Source organism: Hyla sarda, chromosome 5 (genome assembly GCF_029499605.1).
Source record: "Hyla sarda isolate aHylSar1 chromosome 5, aHylSar1.hap1, whole genome shotgun sequence".
Classification (NCBI taxonomy): Eukaryota; Metazoa; Chordata; class Amphibia; order Anura; family Hylidae; genus Hyla; species Hyla sarda.
The window spans coordinates 330,380,813-330,392,398 of record NC_079193.1 but is presented as its reverse complement, the minus strand read 5'-3'; the positions used below and the strand labels follow the sequence as shown (position 1 = coordinate 330,392,398).

Sequence of the window (11,586 nt, the reverse complement as noted above, 5' to 3'; positions counted from 1 at the left end):
ACAGAGCGCTCCCTGTGTGGAATCAATGATGGAATCGCAGTGATAGAGATCTTGTAGGAAACTCGCTCACCTGGTTTTGTTGTGCTGGAAAGGCAGAACGCTCAGAAGAGTGTATAAAATCTGATAGACAGCAGCGGCTTCCCACACCGCACAATAAGCGTGAAGACAATGGCGATGAGGTGAGGCAGTAGAAGTTGGAACCGCGCTGTCAAGAAAGGAGGTAAGATGGATCCAGGATTATGGTATAAAATACTTTTATTCTGGTAACATGTGCACACAACGCGTTTCAAAACCCATCAGTTTTTTTCATCAGACGTGATCATACTGGAGCCTGGATACAATTTGTACAGGATGTGATCAAGATGTCTAGATCACATCCTGTACAAACTGTATCCAGGCCCCAGTATGATCACGTCTTATGAAAAAAACGGATGGGTTTTGAAACGCGGTGCGTGCACATGTTACAAGAATAAAAGTATTTGATACCATAATCCTGGATCCTTGACAGCGCGGTTCAAGCTTCCACTTCTCCTGCCTCACCTTGTCCCCATCGAAGCTGTAGATGTGACGTCACAGCGCTGCTCAGCCAATCACTCGGGCCAATCCCCCTCAGCCAAAGATTGGCGAATGGCAATGTTTCCACAGCTGTAGAAGCTACGCTCTGCCACTCCAAGGAAAGCAGTGTCACTAGCCGCAGATAGGGCACCTTGGTAACGGAGCAACGAGGGAATGGAGGAAGGTGAGAAAGTTTTTGTTATTTTATTTGGCAGGCTGAGGACAATATTAAAATACAAAATGTCATCGGACAACCCCTTCATGCCACTCCTGCTTAGTCCATGCTATTCTATTGAGGTCTACAAAGTGCCTACAACTCATAGTAAATGTGGCACAAGTCATGTAAGGCTGGGTTCCCATTGCGTTTTCTCCCATACGGGAGCGCATACGGCAGGGGGGAGCTAAAACCTCGCGCTCCCGTATGCCTTCTTATGCGTTCCCGTATATAATTCATTTCAATGAGCCGACCGGAGTGAAACGTTCGGTCCGGTCGGCTCAATTTTGCGCCGTATGCGCTTTTACAACCGGACCTCAAACCGTGGTTGACCACAGTTTTACGTCCGGGGAAAAAGCACATACGGCGCAAAAATTAGCCGACCGGACCGAACGTTTCACTCCGGCCGGCTCATTGAAATGAATTACATACGGGAGCACATACGAAGGCATATGGGAGCGCAAGGTTTTAGCTCCCCCCTGCCGTATGCGCTACCGTATGGGGAAAACGTGATGTGAACCCAGCCAAAGTCAGTGTTTGGTGCATTTGCAATACAAAATCTGCCCCATTATCATATACGAACATCTATCCTGACAATATTGAAACTGTCACTGGAAAAAGCTGGAAATGAGAAACACACACTTACCTGCTCTGAAAAGGGCACCGGCGGCATAATGCATTGCCAGGGCGTGTATGAGCTGTCTGGCGGTGGTAAATATGGGTCCACGTTCAAACATGGAGAAGGATAGTGGAGTGTGATCTGAGGCGATGTACAGCTTCAGAGATGCATGGATACTAACCAGCAGGTTAACTGGCTGCACAGTCAATTTTCGGAGCTTAACTGGACTAACCAATGCCGTTGCATGCTGTCGTACTTGATCGGGTAGTATAGCAGGAAACTTAGATCCAATGAACTTGACTTGACTTTCCAGTGTTTTGTTATCTGGCAGATATGTGTCGAACAGGGTTTTTACATAGTAGACAAACGTGTCCTCCACGTAAAGTCGAGACGGCCTCAGATCAAAACTAAGCTCATTTAGATCACAAACGTCTTGTTCTAAGGAGAATGTGACGAAGAGTTTGAAGAACGAGGTTTCCTTGTATTCCTCCAGCTCTTTGATGGACATGAACAGACTCCCAGCCTTTGGCCATCTGGTGAACTCTATTCTCTCCTCTTGGCAAACCAGAACGGGGAAATGGAAATTAGACTTGCTGTAGAGCTGGTTGTCTATCTGTAAATCGCCACAATACACTTCCAGGCTGTAAAACACTGGTATCCCACAGGTAAGGTCTGTCTGCATCTCTTGGCAGGGCTGCCTGAGATAGCTGGCCACCGGGGTCAGATGGAGGAACACATTGTCCATAGTTAGCCGCATGAGTTCTGAGGAAGCTTTGTAGTTGGTGACGTCATCGTATATGCCCACGCTGAGCTGCGTGATGAATGACTTAAAGACAATGCGCTGACATTGAGTTCTATGAAAGACAAAAAAGCCGGTCACTCCTCTGTACTTCAATATTGTACCATCCACACACATTTAGTAGCAAGACAATGGTATATTTAAGAGGTTTTTATCATAAAGGCAGCATAAAGCTTACAAACCAGGTCCTGTTCTAATGGATGCAGCCCATCCATGTTTTACATGGCCATGGGTACAGATGTCACAGTGTGTTTAATTCAAGAACAATAAAGTTCTGCCCATTAAAAAGTAAAGTGTTCTGTTCTATGAAATGAGGCAGACAACTGCAGGTTGTTTATTTAATACAAGAGGACAGGACTGTTTATGGCAGTGTTTCCCAAACAGGGTGCCTCCAGCTGTTGCACAACTACAACTCCCAGTATACCCAGACAGCCTGTGTCTGACCGGAAATACTGGAGGTTGTAGCTTTGCAAAAGCTGAATATACCCAGGTTGGGAAACACTGGTTTATGGGAACACAATAGGCAATAATTATGTTGTTAGGAATTTGCTCTTGACCTGTCTGTTTTAGTAAAACTTTGTATTCCCCATATAAAATAAATAACAATACTTAGTTCTTCTATCAGTTTTACTTAAAGGGGTCTTCCAGGCCAAAACTTTTTTTTTATATATCAACTGGCTCCGGAAAGTTAAACAGATTTGTAAATTACTTCTATTAAAAAATCTTAATCCTTCCAATAGTTATTAGCTTCTGAAGGTGAGTTGCTGTTTTCTGTCTAACTGCTCTCTGATGACTCACGTCCCGGGAGCTGTGCAGTTCCTATGCGGATATTCTCCCATCATGCACAGCTCCCGGGACGTGACATCATCATTGAGCAGTTAGACAAAAAACTTCAGAAGCTAATAACTATTGGAAGGATTAAGATTTTTTAATAGAAGTAATTTACAAATCTGTTTAACTTTCCGGAGCCAGTTGATATATATAAAAAAAGGTTTTGCCTGGAATACCCCTTTAAACTATGGCTAATCTGCCAATTGGGCGTCACCAGTTGCATACCCCGCACTGTCAGCCTAGACTGGATAGCCTCAGACAATGTAGGGACACAATCCCAACTGATACCACCCAACTGGCTGGGTATATATATATATATATATATATATATATATATAATTTTTTTCCCTTTGTTAAACTTACTTGACATGATAAGTACTGCAGTGTACAGTCTTTTTTTACTCCTAGCAGGCCCTGCCTCCTCTTGGTGTAATAGGAGTACTATAATAGCAGGCCTGGAGGCCTTCTCTAGGTCGCCGGGTGCAATGCCAAAACAACAGCACCCTGCAATCGTGTTGCTGTGGTGACTGGGTGAAGGAGTGTTCCCCGTGCTAGCTGCTTAGATGCTGTGGGTAATAGCTACTGACCATGGCATCTAGAGGGTTAAAAAGTACTTGTTGTAAACAAAAACTTTTTATATGATGTAGATAATACCATTTTATGTATATTTGTAATATACATTGCTTACAAATATGTATATTTTTGTCCCTACAGCTATTGTCCGTGAGTCTCTGTGAGGAGTACAAATACAGGAAGTGAGGGTGGACAAGCAGGGCTCTGTAAACTGAGGACAAGCAGGGCTCTGTAAACTGAGGACAAGCAGGGCTCTGTACACTGAGGACAAGCAGGGTTCTGTAAACTGAGGACAAGCAGGGCTCTGTACACAGAGGACAAGCAGGGCTCTGTACATAGAGGACAAGCAGGGCTCTGTACACAGAGGACAAGCAGGGCTCTGTACACTGAGGACAAGCAGGGCTCTGTACACAGAGGACAAGCAGGGCTCTGTACACTGAGGACAAGCAGGGCTCTGTACACTGAGGACAAGCAGGGCTCTGTACACTGAGGACAAGCAGGGCTCTGTACACTGAGGACAAGCAGGGCTCTGTACACTGAGGACAAGCAGGGCTCTGTACACTGAGGACAAGCAGGGCTCTGTACACTGAGGACAAGCAGGGCTCTGTACACTGAGGACAAGCAGGGCTCTGTACACTGAGGACAAGCAGGGTTCTGTAAACTGAGGACAAGCAGGGCTCTGTACACTGAGGACAAGCAGGGCTCTGTACACTGAGGACAAGCAGGGCTCTGTACACTGAGGACAAGCAGGGCTCTGTACACTGAGGACAAGCAGGGCTCTGTACACTGAGGACAAGCAGGGTTCTGTAAACTGAGGACAAGCAGGGCTCTGTACACTGAGGACAAGCAGGGCTCTGTACACTGAGGACAAGCAGGGCTCTGTACACTGAGGACAAGCAGGGCTCTGTACACTGAGGACAAGCAGGGTTCTGTAAACTGAGGACAAGCAGGGCTCTGTACACAGAGGACAAGCAGGGCTCTGTACATAGAGGACAAGCAGGGCTCTGTACACAGAGGACAAGCAGGGCTCTGTACACTGAGGACAAGCAGGGCTCTGTACACTGAGGACAAGCAGGGCTCTGTACACTGAGGACAAGCAGGGCTCTGTACACTGAGGACAAGCAGGGCTCTGTACACTGAGGACAAGCAGGGCTCTGTACACTGAGCCCTCACTTCCTGTATTTGGACTCCTCACAGAGACACACAGGCAATAGCTGCAGGGACAGCATTTTTTTTAACCCACAAATATACCAATTTTTTTTTATTAAAGTAAATTACAAATATACATATGATGGTATTATCTACACTATATTAAAAGTTTTTATTAATGACAGGTACACTTTAAACATCCAGGATCTCCAAATGCAATGGCTGATCAGCTGTAATTATGGAGCAAGCACAGCTATTGAACCCACTATATACTCCTAACAACGTCATGATGTAAACAGCATGTCATGGATTATTAAGGGGTTAAATCTGTATTTCTTTGGAGCTCTGTACAAAAAAACACTAAAAAAAAACACAACAACAACAACAACACCACCGACTGCTAACAGGATATGTCAACAAATCCGCACAACCTCAAATGACATGATGTAAAAAGGTTGGTCTTCAAGGCTTTTACTGATTTGCTCATAGGCACCATCTCCTTAAGGCAGTAATGTACCTATTAAGACTTGTTAGAACGGGGCCCGCTCTTCCTTCAGGAGCCAAAGTGATGATGATGGCTCCACAATGCTGAATGACATCCACGTAGACGTAGCCGTATCCAGTTAGGAAAACCACCTATTTAAAGGAGAATAAATATGAGTAACGTCTATGGAGGAATTTCACTCAAGAATTTCAGAAGCACGCTCCCCCCCCCCCCCCCCAACAAGATAAGACACATGTTGTTAATTTTCCCAGGCCGAATGGCTATCCCCGCAGATGTCTGTGATAGAATAGGCTTCTGAAATGTCACAAATTATACACATTTATTTTATTTGATAGCCCCAACGCTGCAATTTGCTGCAAAGCAGGAGAGATAAAACAACAGCTACATCATGTAGGAAATATATGGTTCTGACACATACGACCAGATGGTGAAAAGCAAATCCAAATGTAGAAATTATGACAGACGTAAAAGGGAAATATTGTGCTAATATATGTAATGTTCTCTTAATTAATGTAATTATTAAGATATAAGAAGGGGCTATCCTGAGAAAAAACTTATCACCTACAGTGATGAAGCATAACTGTTATTAGTAAAAGATGTTGTAACCCGCTGAAGTGCCTGTCAGTGCGCTCTTCACTCCTTGGCTGTCACTCAAACCTAGCTCATTCACATAGACCTGTGTTTTCCCAACTACGGAGCCTCCAGCTGTTGCAAAACTACAACTTCCAGCATGCCCGGACAGCCAAAGGCTGTCCGGGCATGCTGGGAGTTGTAGTTTTGCAACAGCTGGAGGCATCTGGGTAGGGAAACACTGACAAAGACTATAATGTAATAACTGAGTAGGACGGTAAAACGGGCCAGGCATTGCAGCATGCTATTGCGCATGTTAACTTGTAATAAATCACGATTGCAGTGAGTCTCAGGACTTAGACTTGTTGCGATCTAACCTTTTGACACATCTGAACGACACGTAAAAAGTTTTTACAAATTACACTGATGTTTTAAAATAGGTGTTATGGGTCTGACGGCTAGGTCCGCTGCTAGTCACGAGAACAGGGGTCTTTTTAACCCTTTAGTAAATTGAGCAAGTGCAGTGCAATGAGCAAGCGAATTGAGCATGCGCACGGTGAATTGAGCATTGAGCATGCGCACAGTGAATTGAGCATTGAGCATGCGCACAGTGAATTGAGCATGCGCAGTGTTGCTTCATTCACTCTCTATAGGACTTACAGAGATAGTCAAGAGAACAGGGGTCTGTTGTTCCCTTAGATAAATTAAGCATGTGTAATGAATTGAGCATGCGCAGTGTTGCTTCACTTTCTATAGGACTGACAGAGAGAGAGGATTCCAGCACTAAGCTACTTTCACAGCTCCATAACTAGTTCCCAGTTCATTTATTGCCTTATAGTTAGTCGCTTTTAATTTTATTTGTATCCTAAGATTATGTTCACACTAAGGAATTGATGAGGAACCTTTTAGGTCAGAAAATTCTGCACGTCTGTCATCTTCTGCTTAGCGCAGAATTTGCGTGAAATTTTAACCAGAATTTGAAAAGGAAAATCAGGAGTAGGCTGTGGAGAAAGTTCAGACACTTTGGTGTCAGTTCCGCTCCAAATTAACTTCACCAAGAAAAAGTCCCATTGACTTCAATTGGCTTTTACCCGCTAATTCCGCCAAAAGCATAAACATGTTCAATTTTCTGTCAGAATGCAATTTCATGTCGGAAATTTATCAGTACAAACAGAGAAGAAGAAAGACCATTAAAGTCAATGGAACTTTTCAATTGGAGCTGAATACTGGTGTGGAATTACGCAAGTTAATTCCTTAGTGTAAACATACACTTATAGGCAGGGGTCAAGTCCTGGAAAAAAAAAGTGCTGGTCCTGCAGGACTCCAGCTAATGGTAACGGTGTTCCTGCTGTAAAAAAAAGGGCAGGAACTCAGTTCCCGCGTGTTCCTGCAGGACTTGAGCCCTGCTTACAGGTATTTGTCTTCACACTGTTTAGCAAGAGGGAGGATATCTTATGAAGACCCTCTGCCCCTAGACTGACAGTTCATCACAACACTACTAGGTGGAGACGGACCGGGTGTAACATTAGCACTGTAAACCTGACAAGCACTGAAAATTTTAAGGGATTTAAAGATACATTAAACTTTGGAACAAATGACAAATTCTGCATTTTTGGGGGGGACAGTTACGTTGTCAATAGTAAAATGATCTGTAGTGATACCTGTGTGCCCTGGTTGTTGATATCGATCAGGTCGCTCCATTCCACAGCTGACTCCTCACACGATAAGACTTTCAGGTAGATCCCGGGAAGGGAATCTCTGGTCTTGCAGTCTGGAAAGCTGGAGACTTGATGATACATTTCGTGGTGCACAGAGCATTCTGCGGGGATTTTTCGACAATAAACCTCGAACTTTGGGGTTTCTGAAAAGAAAGATAAGAAGTAGGCTGTATTCATTCTTAAGGAAAAGGGTACAATGGATAAAAAAAATTAATTTATTGGTAATTACGGTATATTCTATGCAGAAAAAAAATAATTTCATGAGGTTGATACTTTACATGATACTTTACAATAACTCTTCAAATTTAATATAAGATAAACTTGATTTTTTTTTTCTTTTTTTTGGGGGGGGGGGGGGGGGGGGGGGTAAAAAGTAAAAACCTTTATGTACCGGACAGAATAGGCTAGGTCGGTGTTTCCCAACCAGTGCGCCTCCACCTGTTTAAAAACTACAACTCCCAGGGAAACACAGGTTGGAAAACACTGGGATAGGATATCTATTATACAGTGGTGGTTCACAGAGGATTCTACACAGGTATTGTTTTGCCGTGTACTCCTAGATATATGTGGTGTATGAGGATTTATTGAAATCCATACCTTTAATATTCTCTTTTAGAAGTAACGAAACCGTGCACCTGTTACGAATAATCACACGAGGGCTTGGGTCTTCGGTAAGTGTTATGTAAGTCACGCCAAAATGTTCCTGATAAGTCAAAACCAGTGCCCTGGTGGGAAAAAGTTAATCAGGTTGATTTAAATAGAATAAAAATACATTTCAATAACAAAAAAAATAAAAAATTAAGGAATTTAAGTTTTTTCTGAATTCTGAAATTGCAAAAAGAAAATAAAACAAAAAATAGCAAACAAAAACAAACAAAACATCCTGTCCTTTATTTGCTTATTTGTTAAATTTTTTAAATATATCTATTTCTTTCAATTTTCTGGCCTTGACAGAAGGAGCCTTGTGGCCCACAGTATGATTTGCACTGTACAGAAAGGGACCCTGTAGTGGGCATCAATGGATTATAAGTCTTCACGTCTTTATGAAACATTATCCCTTTAGGGGCACACTGACTGACAAGCACTATTTTTGGGGATAATGTGGCAGGAACCTTAATTCACACCTCTGCTGCAGCAGAATCTCTTTTTGAAGAAGCACCTTATGTTATTCAAGCAGTTATTAGCATGAAGATATTGCTAATTTTTAGAAAAGAAGTTTTGCACATGTATTATAAGGAGTATTTTATAAATCATTAAAAATCTTAGAAGTCGCCTGCGAGTTTTATGACAGAGCCTGCGGCATTTTGCTTTATAGGGTCACAGAACTTCTCTGCACTTTCTAATATTCATATCATTTACAGTGGAGGGTAAATGTTTCCATATATAATTGACAGTATTTCTAGTATTTTCATGTTCGTCACCATAATGTTACCAATGTGCCAGAGGCCAACCGCACTACAACACAATTGGGTTCACTGACAATGCACATTTATGGCCACAATTATTATTGATCATATTCCACTATTCCTGTGTTTAAAGGGGTTATCCAGCACAAGGTGACTTTAGTAATTAAGTGTCATACAGTAATGGACATGCTTACTTAGGATCTGTGTTTGTGATGGTGGTAAGTGGCTGTGTACTGTGTCCTTCATTACGCTGCTGACTTGTTTTTGGGAACTGGCAAATTCTGGTTTCTGTGGCCTCCCTCAAACTACAATACTCAGGATCCTTTGTTTCAAAGTAGGAGGTGACTTATTTCCCTCCCACACATGGGTCGCCTGACCCATTGCAGCTCAGCCAGGCTCCATTTGATCACATGACTTGCCCGACATCACTTGACACACAAGCTGTGGATCTGGGTGATGACGAATGCACGTACATGTGGGCTGGTAACGTCACCAGGGGACTGGCTTCCCATGCACACACGAGTGAAGCAGCCAAGCCCTCTTTTAACACCTGAGTTGTGATGTATTGTTTCTGGCCGCACAGCAAGCTGGGAAAGGTCCGTGACAACACTCATTTTGTATGCTGCAAAAAATAGCCTTCCTGGGAAAAGGAAGACAAGAAAATTCGATCCGAGCCACCAAATACAGGTGAGTGAACTAGACTAACTTTGTATTAAATTGTACTAAAGTAGTAACTAGACTAACTTTGCTGCCCGTTTCACATTCAAGAAAACAAAAAACAAATATCCCTTTAATAACTTAAGGCTATGTGTGGTTAGCAGTTCATAACCGCAAACAATTGTGCAAATTTTTTAAAGGCCCAATGGCTATTACACAGGAATAACTGATGCATTGCCCTAAAATCCAAGCTATATTTTGCACACTATTACTAAACATGTCGTACTTGGTGCACAAGTCGTTCCCAGCACACAGTTCTAAAGGAACAGCCACACTTTGCCTCGGATACTCCAAGCGGACAATGGCGGGCAGACTCCAGCAATCTGGACTTCCGGCGGCTGCGTTGTGGCACAGGCTGAGCAGCATATATTTCTGCAGAGGAGGTGGTTCTCCTGTTGAATGACTGTTGTCTGACACAAGATCCCAGCAGGGAATGGTGTTGTACTTGGCGACGGGAAGTTCCCCAACTGGGCCGATGCTGAACACAGTGCTGTCTGGTACAGGAACATACTTTAAAAGAAAAAGGGGGGGGGGGGGGGGAAACAAAAAAAGATAAGCTTGATTAAAAGAAACAGATGATTCAGTCCACGGAGGTTTGACTTATTATGAGTTGGACATTTGAAGCCAAACATTGGATAGTTGAAGTACAGCCAGATTTCCAACACAGAGCACAAAGATATCATTTTTCCTTGGGCTTTAAACATAGTTCACAGAGAGGTCTCGCTGCAATGTATTTGACTTAGCAACAGGTGAAAAGTCGATATTTCCCCCCCCCCCCCCCCCCAAAGTCTTTGTGGTCACAGAGCACCATGGACAGTAAACAGCAAACATGAAACTAGAACACAACTCCCAGCACTATGCATTTGTTGTCCCTCTATGACCCATGCTTTACCTTATTACATAGGACACAGATCAGATATAACCTGAGTATTTTCTAAACAGGAAATTAATGTTAAAATAACTTGCTTTGACCACAAAGTACATATTAAAAGAAGAAAAAGTGCTCTTTTTATGCACAGTACAGTCTGGGCCTGGCTTGGTTTGTCCTTGCATCTACCAGGCACATGTACATCATAGGAATTCTTAAAGTATCTAATAGGTGCATGGAATTAAGGAAAAAAAATCATATATATTATATTTTCAAGCTGAGAGAAAATCTTAACATTTTGTGAATTTCATCTTTCATCTTTACTGGTATTTAAACTTATTTTCTGAGTTATCTACGTAAAACTTCACAATATCCATCACGTGTGTATGACCAGACTAAACACTTAAAATATAGATATCTTTATTGATTAAAAAAAATTAAGATTAAAGTTCCCCATGCACATTAGATAAATGTTGGCTGAATCCTAATTCCAGCTATCTATCCTGACAGCCCCATAACTGGCGGCATGCTCAGCTAAAAGTTCTTATCTACTTCAATGGACAGAGTGGAATAAGGGGCAGCTTATCTCCTTGATTTAAAGAAGAATTTGCATATTAAAACTCAACAGGCCTGACCCCTTCTTTCCTGCATTAAGACAATAGTTGGCTGTCCCCATAAACATTAGATTGTTGGCCATGAAATTAGCTTGTTGTGTATGGCCAGTTGGTAGAAAAACATGTCTGGTTTATTTCGGGAACAGCTTTGTTCACGGGTTGTGTGCTGTATTGTAACTCAGCCTCATCTAATTAACTAGGGCCTAGTTGCAGTACCGCACACAGTCCATGGGCAAGAGTGGCACCACTGTTTCTAGAAAAAAATCAGTCATGTTTTGTTCATCTAAAAAAGTTTAAGACAAAAAATGATGATAATCTAAGGGCGCATTCATACTATGGAATTTCCGTGCTTAATGCCGCTTAGAAGTTGTTTTGAAATTTCCACTGCTGCAGCTTTCCATTGTTTTCAATGGGATGGATTCTGCTGCATGTGCTTACTGCTGAATTT

General features: G+C 42.6%; 1 protein-coding gene across 1 annotated transcript in view; it reads right to left on the bottom strand.

Moving 5' to 3' along the window:
• The window catches only part of VPS13B (vacuolar protein sorting 13 homolog B), a 1,225,788-nt gene that overhangs the window by 51,665 nt on the left and 1,162,537 nt on the right, over positions 1 to 11,586 (bottom strand). Inside the window, exons 52-56 of the mRNA XM_056522379.1 lie at positions 9,883 to 10,166; positions 8,131 to 8,258; positions 7,477 to 7,676; positions 5,258 to 5,376; positions 1,416 to 2,242 (exon numbers count right to left, since the gene is read on the bottom strand). Coding sequence (XP_056378354.1) covers positions 1,416 to 2,242; positions 5,258 to 5,376; positions 7,477 to 7,676; positions 8,131 to 8,258; positions 9,883 to 10,166 — 1,558 coding nt within the window. The remainder of the gene's footprint in view (positions 1 to 1,415; positions 2,243 to 5,257; positions 5,377 to 7,476; positions 7,677 to 8,130; positions 8,259 to 9,882; positions 10,167 to 11,586) is intronic.